Below are 19,528 nucleotides of genomic sequence, written 5' to 3'. Positions count from 1 at the left end.
CATCTTTCAGCACACCATCACCTCCCCCCTGCATCGTCTCTCAGCACACCATCACCTCCCACTATGCATTGTCTCTCAGCACACCATCACTTCCCCCCTTCATTGTCTCTCAGCAAACCATCACCTCCCCCTGCATTGTCTCTCAGCACACCATCACCTCCCCCTGTGTCATCTCTCAGCCACACCATCACTTCCCACCATGCATAATCTCTCAGCACACCATCACCTCCCCCTGCGTCATCTCTCAGCACACCATCACCTCCCCCTGTCATCTCTCAGCACACCATTGCCTCCCCCCTGTGTCATCTCTCAGCCACACCATCACCTACCCCCCTGTGTCATCTCTCAGCCACACCATCACCGCCCCCCTGCATCATCTTTCAGCACACCATCACCTCCCACCCCTGACACACACTGACACAGATACTGACAAATATACACACACGCTGACACATATACACACACACACAGATACAATGACACAGATACACATACACACTGACACATATATAAACACACACTGGCACATATACAAACACACACACACTGCCAGCCTACACAGACACACTGACGCAGATACACACACCTCTTTCACACAAATGCAGCCAGCCAACTCGAAACCCCCCATGGAAGTCCAGGTCACATGCCTCGCTCGACCCCCCCTAGTTACGCTTCTGGGTCCAACTGTCCATTTGCGTGTCAGAGGTTGCTCCTCACTATCTGTGCTTGAGCTCAGTCCTATCTGGATGCTGAAGGAGGCAGTGCAAGAGCGCATTTCTTCCAACAAAATATACCCCCTGGTGAGATATCACAGTTAATGGACACTTATTGGCAGGTTCGCTTCCCCACATGCACACACAGCAATCAGCAAGCGAGCTACATGTAAGCCGATTGTTTCCTTTCCTTAACAGCAATCATTGTTAGTTTTCAGCAAAACTTTATTGTACTTAGAGCAGCGATCTACACATCATGCCTGTAAGTAGCAGGTAATTGAATGGAAGAGTATAAAACCCCTTCAGTAGCTGTACCTGGAAGTGACGTGAGTGAGGGCGGAAGTGGAGGTTTCTGCCCACACTTTCCAGGAAAATAAGAAAGTCGGCCCCTTGTAGGCTCGCTTCACTTGCCACACTGTGGGCACGGTGGCTCGCTTCGCTCGCGCAAGAATATATTCCCCCTCTATGCCCACTTGGATGGTAGGGAATGACGTTGGACACTGGCTGATGACGTCATCGTACAGAAACGGAAGGGGATCTATCTCATTCCGTAAGTTTTGAATCATCCCTTCACTTTTCTGGTCTTTACTTTCTCCTCCCATTATGAATTCCTATCTATCTATACACCCTAAATGTCGCTATTTAGCGTTATAGGTCGCACAAGAAATAATTGCATTCCAGACTTGGATTGTGGTTCCAAAACACAAAAAGATATTATTCACCAAAAAGCAGATAGTTACACGATGTGATCTAAATACAATTAGCGCAAACAAATTATACAATCACAAGGTACAGTCAATACATTACGCATGCGCTCTCAATCCAGATTCTCGGCATCATCTATGAAACCTCCGTCAACAGCAAAGAAAAGATGACTGACTAGCAGATTCAGGGTGCTTGCATATAAATCCTTGCAGAGATAGGCAATACAATAAAACAAGTTGGCATAATCCCATTGGTTCTTCTTCCTGGTTCTCCTGTTACGATGCAGTTCATAGGTCAGTTTGTATTGTAATAGTTCAGCCTCCAACAGCTTCTTTGTGTCCATTTTCCCACCGAAGAACAAGTCTAAACTGGCTAATTACATTACATGAACAGAGTACATTTCAATGCCTAACTCTCTATGATCCATAATTCCCAGACGCATGTTGCGATTTCTTTGCCGATAGAACCAGAAGTCTGCAAATATGCAGTAGTTTAGAATAGCACCAAACACGGTCTGCTTATCATGTACTAAACCTGAGATCTTAAATACAGTCGCTTTATTACATACTTAATAATGAATAAAACCTTGAATATAAACCTTAGTGCTAGGGAACCTTTTTATGCAAGTGTGCAGTGTGTAAGTGTAAGGATATTAAGAAAAGATGCTAGTTAGCATTGTGCGTATACCTGTTTGTGAAGTACACCATGGTACGTGTTTTGCAGGGTTGGTCAGATTATATGTTTCAGTAAATGTATGTATTTATATAATGAGGACTTTTAACATTGTTCTATTGCGTGGGAATCGCACGACCCTAAATAATAGCATCACCGTGTGTACTTATAATGTGTGAGATTCGCTAAAATGGTGCTGGGCGGCCATTCGCAAAATGGCGTCTTGTTGCCATTTGCAAAATGGCGTCGTGCAGATTTTAATTTTAACAGATTCTGTCTCAGCCAATTATCCAGCTTCGACAGTCCACCCTTTGATAGCAAACAACATGCTACCACACTCTGATTTTATTTAATTTAGGCTTACACTATGACATTTATTTAATGTTATATTATGGGATGGCACAAGGTGGTTATTAAACCATCAATAATGTGTCTCTGGGAGGGAACATAAAACTACCCTTATACACACACCGCGGATCTTGGGAGATCATGGGAAAGATGTGGGGATGCACCTATCCTAAAAAGGAAGGCTTGAAGGGGAATAGGGACTTACATTATTTAAGATGTTTAAAAATAACATTTCATAATACATTTCATGCATGTCTAAATCTATACATCATCTGATGGTACATTCTAGTTCAGGGTTGTAATGCAGTCCTGCATTTACCTCAGTATTCATATTGTTACTACTGACCACCATCATAATTTCATTCCTTTGATTTAACTTATCTTTACATTTTCCACATTTCAACACAGTAGGAACACACCTGACACATATTTATTTTGTCTCTGTGTTCATACTGTGTGTGAAGATATGGTGATGGTGTGTTTTTATGAATACCAAGCATTTCACCATGTGTAAGGGTCATAACCTCTGGGAGTACTCTTCCCAGATAACACAAACCTTCGGAACTTGGAGAGAGCCACTTATACGCTTTCCTTCCACATATAAAATATACATCATCGGGGAGAACATAAGGAATAGAATGCATCATGATCATCCAACACATTTCCCTAACAAATGATCCTATCTCAGGTTCTCCCATCTGGTTAACACATGTTTCTGGTTGTATAACCCTGGCACAATACCCTTCTGGCACTCTGCCAACCATTTCTTTGATGTTACTTAATGTATACCAATACCGGAAGTGTCTCCCGTTTAATCTAATTGTGCATAACAGTTCAAAATGTATAGGCTCATAATCAGCTCTTGGTGAGAAGGTCATCATCTGGTTATTCCCAGTCACCTCCCAACTTCCTGGTTTATTGGAGTTGGTTTGGTGTTTAGAAAATTTCCATCCAGCATCTTCCCTTGTTGCAGTTCTAAAACCTCAGAGACATTTAATGGAAATGGCACTAACCCTACATTATGCTGTCCCTGGGGCACATGAGAACACACCCAACAGTCAGTCTGGTTTAAACTTTGCCCACCATAGTATGATAATCCTCTAAATGATACCCACCCCAATACTGGTTATACTTAGGTTGGCACTGCTGGATGCAATTCTCATCAACTAAGGACCCACAAAACTCACAAATACAATAATCCTCAGACGATAGACCTTCACACTGTCTCCGAGTTTCCAACATAGCAGATCTCTTAACAACTACTGTACTGGGTTTGGTCAGATACTCCCCCGGTTGGTATAGCACTCCTTCTCCCAACTCCACTCCATTGATATCACCACCAGCTCCTCTGTCCTCCGTCACAGAAACCAGAAATCCTGAAACAACCCAAGATAATGAAAACTCTGGGAGAAAACACAAAGATAACCACAGCAGACCACTCCATTGCTGAAAACAATGATCTACAAATTTCTCTAGCTCAGGTATCTCACTGTAACCTTTAACCTTCCCGGAACAGACTCGCAATTGACAGGTCTACGTTATCTGCCTCGATTCTGCCTTGTCTCTCCACCGGTTGGTTGACCTTCTTACAGTGAGTGAAATGGACCCAGGTATCTTTCAATAAAGTTGTACTCATCAGCAACACCTGATACAGACCTTCCCACCGATCTGTCAAACAACCTGAACGCAAGAAATTTCTGATCATAACAAATTCTCCAGGTTCAACATCATGACAGTTTGTTTCAGGCATATCATATGACAACAATTTCAGTTTCTGTTGTTGCGTCCGGCTCTGAATCAGGCCCTAAGTCCTGTAATGGCAAGACCAAAATAGAAAAACCTGGGATCCACATTCTGCAGTATCCACATATTCCCAAGAAGGTACGGATTTGCTGTTGGTTCTGCGGCAGTGCCACGGTCTGTATGGCTTGGATTCTGTCAGTGGTCAGATGTCGTAACCCCTGGGTTAGGCAATGTCCCAAGTATTTAACCCTGGACTGGCATGGCTGTAGTTCGTCCTTAGCAACCTTGTGTCCTGTTTGCGAGAGATGAAGCAATAAAAGTTTAGTATCATTTCAACATGACATAAAAGAATCAGAACACAACAATAAATCGTTCACATATTGTATTAGAACAGATCCTTCGGCAGGTTGAAAAGATTGTAAACAGTCGTGTAAGGCCTGGGAGAAGATACTGGGGCTGTCTATGAAGCCCTGGGGCAATCATGTCCATGTGTATTGTACCCCCCTGTATGTAAAGGCGAATAGGTACTGACAGTCAGGATGGAGGGGGACAGAGAAGAAAGCAGAACAGAGGTCAATGACAGTAAAATGGGTTGCATTTGGTGGGATCTGCATGAGAATGACAGCTGGATTCGGCACTACGGGAAATTGGCTCTCTACTACCTTATTAACCCCTCTAAGGTCTTGTACCAGCCTATAACCCCTCCCACTACTCTTTTTCACAGGAAAGATGGGACTGTTGGCTACACTCGCTGTATGGACTAAAATTCCCTGTTGTAATAATTATGGGATAAACCCCTATCTCTACCTCTTGTTTTAATGGGTACTGGAGAATTTTTGGAGCTTGCCTACCACTTTTTAGATTTACCATTACGGGAGCTACGTTTGCCATTAATCCAGTGTCCTGTCCATCTTTGGTCCAAAGTGAACCTGGTATTTGAGATAACATTTGTTCTACTTGAGATGGATTTTTATCTGAAACAGTAGAGTGAAACATTAACCTTTGGGGAGTGTCCAGTATATCCCTCACCTCGTGCGCAACTCTCTCTGGGATATCTAGAAATATACCATCAGGGGTACAATAAATTACACATCCCATTTTACATAACAAATCCCTTCCCAGTAAATTAGTAGGAGCTGCTGCTGCCAGGAGAAAAGCGTGCCTGGTATGCAATGGACCGATATTAACCTCTGCAGATTTGGTTAAAGGATAATGTTGCACTTTACCCGTTACGCCAATTGCTGGTACTGTTTCGCTGGTCACCTGTAAATTAGTTTTTAGATTTTATTACTGATCTGGTCACCCCTGTGTCTACAAGAAAATAATGTTTAGTACCAGCTACATCAATTAACATTACAGGTTCTTCTCTAACATCCCCAGTTAACCTAACTGACTATAGACTACAGGTGTGACCTGACCCCTAGAGCTGACTATCTTCTTCCAGCAAAGCATTCACTGCTGTGACGTGAGCAGGTGATGGCTGCTGTGGGTGCCCCTTCTGTGGGTATGTCGGTGTTCTCTGGTTTGGTGTTTCCCATTTCTTAGCCTTACAGAACTTACTTATATGGCCCTCCTGGTTACACCTATAACACCTTCGTGGTTGACGTGTTGTGAAAGGTTGTTGTTGTGTGGGTTGGAAAAATGAGGAAAGGTTGTGGTTGTGTATAGGAATAATGGTTTGGAGATTTTATGGGAAGTGTGTATTGTGGTTGAATGTGGTAATGAATGCTGTGGTGGTATTTGCATTACTTCCAGAGCTTGAATACTAACAGCCATTAGTTTCTCGCTCTGCATTTCTCTCTTCCTAAAGATGTTTTTATCATGTTCAATTGCAGATTTCCTGAGTGTGTCCACTGTAACTCCCCTCCACCCAAGAAGTGAGGTCTGAACCCTGGCCTTTAGAGGATCTTTAAAACCATCCATAAGCACTGTGATTGTCATTTCCCTGTGATGGGTGTTGTCTTTTATGTCCTCTATACCTGTGTATTGGGTAATAGTCTGCAGCGCTCTGGTAAAATAATCTGCTGCAGACTCACTCTCTTTCTGCTTAATTGTGTAGATTTTACTCCAATTAACAATTAATGGGAAAAATACAGCCAATTGGTTAACAATGTGGGTTATATTGTTCTGATTACCTTCATCAGTTATGGGACTATCTCCATCCAATACACAGGCCGTGTTAAACTTTTTCACGTCGGTATTGTGTGGAAGACATGCCCGTAATACCACTCGCCAATCTTTATTGGTTGGCTCATGAGCATTACCTAAATCCTTTATAAATCTCTGACACTTTGCTAGTTCTTTCCTAGGGTCAGGGAAATCTGTCAATATGGAACGTAGTTCTGCTCTTGTCCATGGACAATGTATCGCTACATCCCTTGTGGCCACCACACCATGTGCGTCCGGATTCCCATTAGGAACAGTTATTGCCCGGACGGGATGGATGCCTGCCATAATCTACCTTTGGCATGATTACCTAGTTGAGGGTTCAGCCTACTGCTACTATGTATGGTATTAGTAATCTCCGCTACTGTTAAAGCGGGGGTTAATACTTCCTGTACGGGTGGGGCTACCTCCATTTCTGGTACTACATGTGATTGCTGTGTTGGTACGTTTAACATTTGCGCAACATGGGAGAGAGCGGACATCACAATAGGTTCATCATCTATATCATCAACATGTTCCTTATAGTTACTTAGAAGAGGGTACAAATTATTTGTTACATTTTTATGAGTTTTTACATCGACTGTACCTTCACCCCCATCCGCATAGGGCAGTGGTGGTGCGCGTGAACTACTGACATTACCTTCCGCAACGCTACCTTGCTGTGCGTGTGTGCTACTTTGAGGCGTGCACGCAATGCTATTTGCATACGCGCTCCCTTGCATCATGCACGAGATGTTAGTTTACATCGTGTGCACACCGCTAAGCCACATATCTCCCTTGTGCTGCCACAATTTCAAGCATTCATTAAACTTTACTCTTTTCTTCAGAGACTTCACTAAACATATACTGTCTCTGAGATTGTTCAGAACCACTGAATCAAAGCTACCAATCTTAGGAAAAGGTGTTCTACATTTCTTGGTCATTTTGACCCATATGTCGCAATACGCTGTAGCGTATGCACCATACTTTTTAAACATAACATACCTGGCCAACCCTAATGGCCCTTCCATCTGCAGCACATCATCGACCATTACTAGAGATTGTTTCACACCCATCTGGGAAAACGTTGAACAATCTCTAGAGAATTTCGATTGGTGAGCGATTTTTTTTTCTAGAGCTAACGTTCACGCACTCCTTCCCGTATTGCACCGATTTCCCACCCTTAGGGACCGTGTGCTTCACGAGGAGTAAAATAACCGCTTAGCAAATTACTTTACCCGTGGTAAATCGACTCAAGCTTTACCACTGGCTTCCTACTTCGAGTTTACTGCCACTGGTAGCATCTAGGAATTCCAATAACCCCTACCCTTGCCAGCAGTTTCACTCCCACGACACCCACTTCATAATCACAATTGAAATAATCATGTGGTCCGATCACATCGCCCAAAGAACATAACTGATCACTGGACTTTGTGATTAATGGGTGTTCGGACCGAGAAAAAACCTTATTTCTCAATAATACCACAATGTACCTGTTTTGTGCACTGGCCCAGTAGTTTGTACGGTCCCGTCGGGCACCTACCGAGTTTCCACTTGAGGTTTAACAGACAGTAACCTCCACCTAGGCTTAACAGACAGTAGCCTCTGCTTTATACTCAGGCTTAACAGACAGTAGCCTCTGCTCTACACTCACACATTTCAATTACACACACCTTTTCTGTACAGAAAATAAAAACCCTTTTCCCTCAATATAGAAGTATAATACAGAGGTTTAACAAGCAAGCACGTTATACATACAATGACCATTGAACACGTGGCAGCAATACAGGACATATGCGTACGCTATTGTCCGACTTCCCCTTTTTAACACAAACCTTTATCAACGAAGGAAGAAAAACTTTTCCCCTCCTTGTCCCTGGATTCTAATCAGCGCGCCTTGAACTCACACAATAACGGATAGCGGTCTCTAAGCATCCAGTGGTAGCAGGTTTTCGAAGGCACAATGCATTCTTTCCTGCATATGGCGCCTCCACCCTTTGCTGAGAGATCGATAACCGTGTGTTACCATGTAAACTGGCAGCATGAACTCACTCTATGAGCCCCCAACTGTGAATTCCTACCTATCTATACACCCTAAATGTCGCCATTTAGCATTATACTGTAGGTCGCACAAGAAATAATTTCTTTTCAGACTTGGATTGTGATTATAAAACACAAAAAGATATTATTCACCAAAAAGCAGATAGTTACACGCTGTGATCTAAATACAATTAGCGCAAACAAATTATACAATCACAAGATACAGTCAATACATTACGCATGCGCTCTCAATCCAGATTCCCGGCATCAACTATGAAACCTCCGTCAACAGCAAAGAAAAGATGACTGACTAGCAGATTCAGGGTGCTTGCATATAAACCCTTGCAGAGATAGGCAATACAATAAAACAAGTTGGCATAATCCCATTGGTTCTTCTTCCTGGTTCTCCTGTTACGATGCAGTTCATAGGTCAGTTTGTATTGTAATAGTTCAGCCTCCAACAGCTTCTTTGTGTCCGTTTTAGCGCCGAAGAACAAGTCTAAACTTACTAATTACAATACATGAACAGAGTACATTTTTAATGCATATCTCTCTATGATCCATAATTCCCAGATGCATGTTGCGATTTCCTTGCCGATGGAACCGGAAGCCTGCAAATAAGCAGTAGTTTAGAATAGCACCAAACACGGTCTGCTTATCATGTACTAAACCTGAGATCTTAAATACAGTCGCTTTATTACATACTTAATAATGAATAAAACCTTGAATATAAACCTTAGTGCTAGGGAACCTTTTTATGCAAGTGTGCAAGTGTAAGGATATTAAGAAAAGACGCTAGTTAGCGTTGTGCGTCTACATGTTTGTGAAGTACACCGTTGTGCGTGTTTTGCAGGGTTGGTCAGATTATATGTTTTAATAAATGTATGTATTTATATAATGAGGACTTTTAACATTGTTCTATTGCGTGGGAATCGCACAACGCTAAATAATAGCATTGCAATAATGTGTGAGATTCGCTAAGATGGCGCTGGGCGGCCATTCACAAAATGGCGTCTTGTTGCCATTTGCAAAATGGCGTCGTGCAGATTTTAATTTTAACAGATTCTGTCTCAGCCAATTATCCAGCTTCGACACCATCATTTACCCTTAACGTTTATTTTCTGCAAGATGATGCTCGGCTCAAGCGTTCAAATGTAACAACATTAATGCGCAGGATGTACAAAGGTTAAGTGCCTGCACATGCGTTAATGTAATCACTGTCTGAGTCATTCGTTACAATCAGTATAAAAGCATTTATAGAGACTTCACATGTACAATGATTCCACCTTATGAAGAGACACAATAGTTGAAGAGTATTCCTCAGTGATGCTATAATGTTACTGTGCACAATGGAAACACAATTACAGCAGGTCTAAGCCATTTCCAAGTATAAATATAGGAATAATGCACAGTACAGTATATGTTGATGTTTGTCTCTTTGCTGCAGTAACACAGGAAGCCTCCATACCAAAGTCTGCACTGTGTGAGGATGACTGGATCTGGCACAGGGGGAAGTGTTACTATTTCTCTGACAACACTGATACATGGACCAACAGCCAGAGTGCCTGTAAAACACATAGTGCATCTTTGGCTCTTATTCACAACGAGATGGAACTGGTGAGTATAAAACTGTGGGGTCTATGTACTAAGCAGTGATAAGTGATAAGTCTATGATAAGTGCCAGCCAATCAGCTCCCAACTGTCATTTTTTAAACACAGCCTGTGAGATGACAGTTGGGAGCTGATTGGCTGGCACTCATCACAGACTTATCACTTTTCACTCTGTCACTTATCACTGCTTAGTACATAGACCCCTGTGTCTTGTACAACTTCAAACTTTAGAGCAATGACACAGGGAAGCCATTTTGGTATTTACAGTATACTGTACAGGCTATCATTTTTAGGGACACAATTTATTTGGCTTAGAAGCAGTGGTTAAGCAGTTTGTCATGATTTTATCCTATAGAGGTTGTTTTTCGTTTTCTTGCTGCTTTTAACTTAATGGTGGTGGTGACAATAAAATGGACGGTCTCTTATCTTATATATATATAATTCATTGGTCTGTTTGTCTGTCTGTCTGTCCGGTTATGTATTATTCAGATACCCCTGCACCGATTGGGATGAAACCAACACAAGGTGGTACAGTTGGATCCAGGCTTTAGGGGGGTTAGGGTCCTGGTCGAACCTCTCGTTGGTGTACGCTGGGCAGAACTTTGACCCAGGGAGCCTGTTCTGGGCCTTGCATTGGATGGATTTGGATGACATCACAGAATAAAACGGAATAACTTGAAGATTTAAACCCGGGCAATGCCGGGTATTTCAGCCAATAATATATAATAATAACAGAAAAGGGTTACAGATATTATATAATAATAGAAATGGAGCACTTATAAAACATAATAATATGAAAAAGGATTCAGATATTATATAAAAATAGAAATGCTGATAATACTATATTATATAATATAAAGAGGGGTACACATTCCATGTATTAAGATACCAAGGGGATATACATTAGTTTTATTCAATTAAAGGGAGCACTTTTTTCCCTCTCTTTGCCCTGGTACCCGCCACACAGAGGTACCAGGAGGGCGTCAATGATACTTAACATTGACTCAACGGCTAGAACACCCGCATTGTGTGCGGCTCTGAATCAGGGGGCTGATACAGGATTGTACGTAAACCTGATGGTCTGCGTACAACTCCGATGTTTGGGGGTGGAACGGCAAAACCCAAAGCGCACAACTAAATCAGGCCCTACACTGCTAAATATTATTCAGGAAGGAGGTTTTTTTCGTTTTGTTTGTTTTCAGTCCATCAATCAAGATACTGTAGCTGTTCTTATTTATTCTATTTAATTAAAAACAAAAATTAGGATGGCGATTTGCAGGATGCCAGGCTTGAAGTGATGGATTAGCAATGATTTTCTAGAGGTTTGGCCTTGATAATTCGCCTGACCATTCGTCTGACCAGTGTCGGATAGGTGCATAAAGGGACCACCGGGGGGAATGCAGTAATAGAGGCCCATGCTTAAGGGGTGTGGCCATCCACCAGAGGGGGTGTGGCCAGACACCACAGTTGCTTGGCTAACCATTAGGCAAATATTAATGTAGTTTCTATAGAAGCAAACCAAGGACCAATGTTTATCAGTGGTCCTGCTCCACCAGGTAACTGACCCTCTAATAGAGTAACAATGTACAATTCAGTGCACAGTCTGAAACATGACCCCTAGTGGAGGGGGTGGGGTCCTCAGGCAGTAGGGGATTTCCCCTGTACCCCTGTGAGCCAGTCCGACTCTGCGACTGACATCATGCCGGAAAGCAGTAAGTACGACTCATAAAAAATTCCCCCTATGTATTTATTATTGAACTTAGGGAATCTCTACAATAATTTGCTTTTCTAATGAAATAATATTGCAAATAAAATAAAAGCAAAGCAATTTCAGTGTAGGGACCTCCATGCATGTGCCGAAGGCGTGCATCTGAAAAAAGGTTTGTGACCGTACAGGAAGGGGGCGTGGCCTCGCGTCACACCCGTTTACAGCACTCTGGGGGGGGGGCAGCACTCTCCGAGCTGCTGGGCTGCCCCAGGTTCATCACTCACTGTTTAATATTGTAACTGGGGTAAAATGGTGTTTGGCGCTTGATTTTCCGCAGCTCAAAATTTACGAAATTAAATGAAAGATATGGGTGTATGAGCGCTGGCGTGGAATTATGTAAAAGTTATACTAAAATTGGTGAATAGCAAGATATAAAAATGTGTGAATTGAACTAGACAATAAAAATAAAATTAAAACAAATAAATAAAAAATAATAAAATGAACTAAATTAAATAAAAATTAAAATAAATATAAATATAAAAAAATCAAAATAAAAAAAATGTATAAAAAGTGAGAGAGAAGAGGGAGCAGAGGGGAGGGAATAGAGGAAAGGAATGGCATAAACAGTAATGCTATTCACCAATTTTAGTATAACTTTTACATAATTCCACACCAGCGCTCATATACCCATATAACTCACTATTTAATGGCTGTACAAATGCACATCTATCCAACCGTGGTGCTGCTCTGCACCCTCTGGGTATGCAAGCAGGTGTAATTTTGAGGGGTCTTCCCCCTTTGGGCAATTAATATAACTTATTTGTGGTTGTTGGGTTTATTAGAACCAGCGGTCTAAACAGGGTTAACAGTGGAGGTCACAGTGACTATAACAGCGGTAATAACAGGGGTCACTTGAGAAGCTAAGTACTGCACATCTTTGCAGTATTGTGGCACTTTAACAGACTGGAGTGTGTTGGGTTGAGCATGCGCAGTGACATCATCCCACGGGGGCCACTGCACAGAGAGGAGGAGACAGCGCAGTAGTGCACTCTCCTCTAACATGGGCAGCATTCAGTGAGGCTCAAATGACATTGTAACTGTCTTTTTTTTTTTCATTTTGATTTGTGTTTGCCAATATCAGGGCCGTAACCTAGGGGTGTGCTGCCACACAGAGCGCAGGGCTCTGTGGCCGACACAGTCGCCACCCTACGGCCCCTGCTTCTGGCTGCAGGGTGCCTGAATCATTTCTGCGGTAGTGCTGCCTGTCGCGTCCATTGGATGCCATAATTACAGCTGCTCAGAGCACTGCTGCAGCTTCAGTTGCTGGCAGCCCCGGCCCCTTATGTGCGACGTCATGATGTCACACACAAAGTGACATGGCAGACACAAGGCGCTCAGAGCCCTAGTTACAGCTATGGCCAGTATAAAAATATTAACATTTAAGGAGCACCTAGAAATGCAGCTGTCTTTGAGTAGTATTAGCAAAGTCCATCCCACAAAATCCTACTCGCCCACTCAGGTAAGATCCTCTCTAGCAATTCCCTTGAGAGGACAGGCCAGGTGGCTGAGTAGGGGGCGGGATTATGCAAATTGTCATTCCCTATTGCAATGCCCAACTTCACTGGTAAGCACTGGAGCCACCGGGTTGCATGAGAATTGCCCACTTTTCCAGGACCCAGGAGATAATTCCCTTAATTCCGGGGTCTCCCTGAGATTCCAGTACAATGGGCAACTATACATTAAATTTAGGATGAGAACTGATCTCACCAGATGGTTTAAAAACTAAGGCCTTTTAAAGAGTAAAATGGCCATGTACTGACAAGCCCCCTAACTCTTCCCTTCAGCCATTGTAAATATTTGCTCCTCCTCGAATGCCAACATCTTGTTTCCTCAAGGCCATGTACTTTGGTAGAGATTGAGGCACATGGCTGTTAGGGAACGGGTATATCTTTTAGAGGATAGCTAGCTAGCTGCGGCCGTGGAGCAGTCTTGAGGGCTGGAAAGTTTTTGAATGGTCGCGGCCCGAGGGCAGTGAGATGAGATGCGGCCTTTGAGTCATGCAGCAGCCTTGAGGGCTGGTAAGCCTTGGCTTGTTATGGCCTGTGGGCCGTAGGACAAGATGCAGCCTTTGGGCCATGTAGCAGCCTTGAGGGCTGGTAAACTTGGCTTGTTGTGGCCCGAGGGCCGTAGGACAAGATGCGGCCTTTGGGCCGTGTAGCAGCCTGGGCAAGCTGTGGCCTGTGGGCCATAGAACAAGATGCAGCCTTTGAGCTGTGCAGCAACCTTGGCTGCGGTGATCTGATGAAGGACCTGTGCTGCCGGGTTGACACTGGCGGTGGTACGCTGGGTTGTCTAATTTGAATGCTGGATTGCGGCCTGTGCCGCCGGGTTGACACATCAGCTGGACGCTGGAGTGCGGCCTGTGCCGCCGGGTTGACACAAGCAACTGGACGCTGGAGTGCGGCCTGTGCCACCGGGTTGACACAAGCAGCTGGATGCTGAACTGCGCACTCTGGACTCAGTGTTATCTGTGCCACCTGGATGACACAAACAGCAGAGCGTTGATATGCGGACCGTGCCGCCTAGATGACACAAACGGCAGGTAACAGAATCTGACAGGAGGACTGGGTACTCGACTGGATAACAGGAGACAACACCAAAACCGGAAACACGTGAAACGCTATCACCGGCACCAGAGCAGCCTTCACACCAGCAGGAGCCAATCCAGGACAGACCAAGGATGATGGACAGCTGATGGCGGGGAGTTCAGCAAACGATCGCCCGGCATTCGTCACACCCTGCGTTCTCAGTGCAGCGGCTTGTAACAACGGCACCACCAGAGGGGATTTCACTGTGTCCTGGCACCACTTGCTTTTCAAAAATAGGTTGAGCAAATGAAGACATATTTCTGTACATTGTCCTGGCATACCCTATTTCAGGCACTGAAGGCTTCATTCAGAGGCGGGCGTACGGTCTACGACCGCATGGCCGCCTTGATGTTTGTCCAGTGCGCATGCGCATGAGGGACTCCTTCGTGCGCATGCGTGAGACCCGCTACGACCGACAGCGCCGGTCGTAGCGGGTCTCTTTCCAAAGGGGGCGAGCTGTCGATGTTGATTGACAGCTTGCCCCATTTGGAAGGCGGGCCAGGGGGGTGGCAGCCCAAACGGAGGCATTCCCACTAGTGATGTCAGTGGAGAGCTTCCGGCTCTGACAGAGCCAGAAACTCTATGGGGCTTACGACAAGTGAGACCCTACCCTAGGGTCTCGTCGTAAGCCCCAATGGTCGTGATGGTCTATGACCATCGCGACCATCACCCTAGCGGTCGTTAGAGCTGTGGGTGTAAACCCACAGCCTAACGACCGAAACAGAGGCGGCCGGTCAGGATGCAAGCGGCCGCCCAGTTTCTGAGCGACCGCTTGCATCCTCCGACCGCCTCTGAATGAGGGCCTGAGTGCTTTGCAATAAGCGCAAAAGTGCATTGGACTTGTGGATGATGGATAATTTGGTGGATATGGGTTTAAGGAGTAATGCTGGCCATACACGCTACAATTATCGCCCCGATAATTGTAGCGTGTGTGTGGGCGACCGAGGGTTAAATATCGCTTGGTCAGGCATGCTGGATTGTCCAGCATGCCCGTCTGATGTGATATTTATTAGTTCAAATGTCGGCCGCATCGGGCAGTGTATGCCCAGCCGCGGCCAACAGACATTTCCTGTGTTCTTTCCCATGAAAGGAACAGGGAAATGTCTCCTCCCCGGCGGCGGAGCGCAGATGTCGGGGCTAATACACTGTGAGATATCTCACAGTGTATGCTGCGGACATCTGCGGGCTGGCAGGCTGCCAGATAAAATGTCTGTCGGTCTGACAGGCATTTTATCTGGCCGTGTTTGCCCAGCTTAAGAAATTGTTTGATTGACAGGATGTTACTACAAGGCAGCCTATCAGGGTAGTGGGGGGGGAGGGATTAGTGAAGCTAGTGTAGTCAGGAGAGTAGGTGGGATCTGCCTCTTTGGTGATGGAAGTTCCCCACCTTCCTCTCTTGTTGGTTGGTCGGTCGGTCGGTTGGTCGGTCGGTCGGTTGGTTGGTTAGTTGGTTGGTTGGTGTGCCTATGTTGCTTGTTTGTGTGCTGCTGGTTAGTAGGAAAGGTGGCTATTCTAACAATCCAGTATATATATAGCGGAAGAGTTAGAGGTGTGCTCCCCCCATTGTCATGTCCTGTCCTGTCATGTAATAGTAAAGCAATGCTTTAAATTAATTCTATAATAAATTGTCATTTACTAATTCAATTGACTTTAAACTGCCAAACATTGTGTTGTGCCACTATATTAATGGGGAAAGAAAGGGAATGTAAGCTGCTTTTATTCAGTTTAGATCAAGTTATGTAGAAGTCGTCCAGCAATAAGCAGCTTAATGTGCTCACTGCAAGCTAAATTCAGATGGGCTTGCTGTATAAAACTGATACATTTGCATGGACCCAAAAAATATGTCCATATGTTGCACATATCTTCGGAAACAAGCAAGGTGATTTCAATCCTATCGATGGGCAAAAATGTGACTGTTATAACCATGAACCTGCAAACCTGCACCAGAGCTGTTGGACTACTAGGTCTATAGGCTAATCTCTAAGATTCCATGGTCAATGGTGAAATTAGGGTGGTATGGGGCGATATGGCATACCATTACAAAATTGGTAGCCAGTATATCATACCCACCCCTACCGGCGTGGTCCTGCCATTAGCTGCGCTGCCGAGCAAGTGACAGTGTACGGCTTCGAGACATACTCCTGCGCCTGTGAGGGACCAGCGGCAACCTAGCAACTCCCAGACAGCTGGTCATGCTCCCAGAGTGATGAGAAATGGGGAATGTCACTTGGACATGTCCCGGGATGTATACCCATGCCCCTTGTGGCATGTGGTCATGCCAATTTTTTGTGCACACACTTGTATAGAAATGAATCTGCTTGCACCACTGCCCATTGTTGGTATGTCTACCTATACGGTATTGAATTTGCATTTGGAGAGGTGTGTCAGGGACGTTCACTTTTAAGGGGCCAACTCAAATGCCAGTTCTGTGCATATACGGTGCAACACATCTTACGCATGTCTTATTTTTACAATGCACAAATGATCTTGCATCCAGCTCCAAATTAAGCCCAGTGTGTTCAATTGCAAGCGGGTGCCGGGCTCTGTTACTGTGGGTCATGTTACATTACTACATGTTATGCATTTGTAAGCAGCTGATACTCACCCAACAATATATTTTCTTCATGGCAGAAATTCATGAGCAGATTTCAAAGCAATGATAACTATTGGATTGGACTACGATGGAGCAATGATAATAATGCCTGGATCTGGACGGATGGAGCTACACACAATGGCTCACTGTAAGTCTTCTCTGATTTGAATCAGTAAAATTGATAATCAACGGGACTATACTGTACATCCATAGCAAGCTAATTGGGCAACCACAATGGCTATAAACATTCTTTAAAAACATACTAAGGGGTAAATTTACTAAAGTGAGAGTATTTAGAAGTGAGTTTTAGAAGAGATGTTGCCCATAGCAACCAATCAGATTTTACAGTACATAACAATTAACTAGCACCTTCTAGAAGATAATAGCTAGAATCTGATTGGTTGCGATGGGCAACAACTCTTCTAAAACTCACTTCTAAATTCTCTCACTTGAGTAAATTTACCCCTAGGTCTTTGAGGAGCAATAGCTAATTTAGTCAGGGAAACAAAGGGCACTATCCAACTAGGGCCCTGATTCAGAGCCGGACGCTCTGACAGAGCGCTCGCTCTGAATCAGGGCCGGGCTTTTGTTTTTTTTGAACGGCCTCCTGGCTGCTCGCATAGCTGTGGGTGACCACAGCTATTGCGAGCGGCCATGATGATGGTCGCGATGGTCAAGGCCATCGCGACCATCGGGCTTGCGACGAGACCCTTGTGGTAGGGTCTCGTGGCCGCAAGCCCCAGAGAGATTTCGGCTCTAACAGAGCCGAAATCTCTCCACTGACATCACTCGTGATGTCAGTGGGGCCGCCCCCAAAATGGTAGGCGGCCACTCCCCCGGCCTGCCCACCAAAGGGGGCGAGCTGTCACTCAACATCGACAGATCGCCCCCTTTGGAGCGAGACCCGCAGCAACGGATTGCCCGTCGTTAGCCGGGTCTCGCGCATGTGCACGACGGAGCCGGCTCCGTCGTGCGCGTGCGCACTGGCCCACCATCGACCCGGTTGCGAGCGCACAGCGCTTGCAACCGGGTCTGAATCAGGCCCTCGGTTCGAAGGGGGGGGCGAGTTGGCGATGCAACTGTGTAGAAATATCGGCAACTGCCCCCTCGTGGCCAGACTCGCATATTTTTGTATGCAGCCCTATAGGGCTGAGAACAAAAGTCCACGAGTATGGTGGTACTAGCACCTAATTGGACAGAGCCCTAAATGACACTATGGGCCTTATTCTGGGTTGGACGCATCTGCGACCGGGTTTAGATGGCATCCTACTTACTTCATTATAATGCGAGAATCTACTCGTGTCTATGGAAAGTCCGACCATTTGCATGTGGAAGCTCATCCCACCCACTGTATTTCCATCTGCAGCCGCTGCCATCATCATCAGTATCTGGGATTGTTCCCTCTCCATGCTGGGTGTATACGATCTGTCAGTAACAGACACACTAGCGATGTCCGTCCATGTGCATATGCACGATCTAGCACATCAGTATCTGGGATTGCTCCCTCTCCATGCTGGGTGTATACGATCTGTCAGTAACAGACACACTAGCGATGTCCGTCCATGCGCATATGCACGATCTAGCACATCAGTATCTGGGATTGCTCCCTCTCCATGCTGGGTGTATACGATCTGTCAGTAACAGACACACTAGCGATGTCCGTCCATGTGCATATGCACGATCTAGCACATCAGTATCTGGGATTGCTCCCTCTCCATGCTGGGTGTATACGATCTGTCAGTAACAGACACACTAGCGATGTCCGTCCATGTGCATATGCACGATCTAGCACATCAGTATCTGGGATTGCTCCCTCTCCATGCTGGGTGTATACGATCTGTCAGTAACAGACACACTAGCGATGTCCGTCCATGTGCATATGCACGATCTAGCACATGAATAGTTGCTGATTTTTTCCTTTGACTCATGTGCAAAAAATCCATAAGATCCGTCCATATTTCCACTTTTTCCCTCTATCCACAAATAACACTATGGTGATGAAACCTTTGGAAATGGGAAGATCTGTAATAAAGTCAATGGAAATATTATTTCTGGGACCAGAAGGTACAAGCAATGAAGGTGGTGTATGAGGTGTGTGAGGTGCGTTATTTTGGGCACATACTGGAAAGTCTCTAACGTGGTGCCCCATAGCACTGAGGTCTTTTTTTTTTTTTCAATTCTCACCAAGGCCCTATTTATGTGGAGTTTGTATGTTTTCCTGTGTTTGTGTGCGTTTGCTCTGGATACTCCGATTTCCTCCCACAGTCCAAAAACTGTCCCGATGGTCAAAATGCAGTCGATTTTTTATGTGTTCTAAGTAGGGATGTGCAGGCTCGGATAGGTTCGAGTTTGCACACCGAGTCCGGATTTTTCCCTCCAAAAAACGGGACTCAGAAAGAGGCAAAACGTCATCTTGCATGGACAGACATCATCATTCCTGGACAAAAGTCCATGCAAGATGATGTTTTGCCTCTTTCTGAGTCCCGTTTTTTGAAGGGAAAAATCCGTACTCGGCGTGCAAACTCGAACCTATCCGAGCCTGCACATCCCTAGTTCTAAGGCTAACCATAACCCTAACACACCCCTCCCACAACCAGTTCCC

The 19,528-nt window shown here is 44.9% G+C and overlaps 1 protein-coding gene across 1 annotated transcript in view; it reads left to right on the top strand.

The window, feature by feature from the left end:
- LOC148514803 (C-type lectin domain family 2 member A-like) overlaps window positions 1–19,528 on the top strand; it is a 110,708-nt gene that overhangs the window by 71,317 nt on the left and 19,863 nt on the right. The window contains exons 5-6 of the mRNA XM_088480925.1: window positions 9,814–9,983; window positions 16,965–17,074. Of these exons, the coding sequence (XP_088337051.1) occupies window positions 9,814–9,983; window positions 16,965–17,074 (280 nt within the window). The remainder of the gene's footprint in view (window positions 1–9,813; window positions 9,984–16,964; window positions 17,075–19,528) is intronic.

Source organism: Taudactylus pleione, unplaced genomic scaffold (assembly GCF_031769625.1).
Source record: "Taudactylus pleione unplaced genomic scaffold, aTauple2 ptg000258l, whole genome shotgun sequence".
NCBI classification, from domain to species: Eukaryota; Metazoa; Chordata; class Amphibia; order Anura; family Myobatrachidae; genus Taudactylus; species Taudactylus pleione.
The sequence above is the reverse complement of the archived record's forward strand: the minus strand, read 5'-3'. Positions and strand labels throughout refer to the sequence as shown.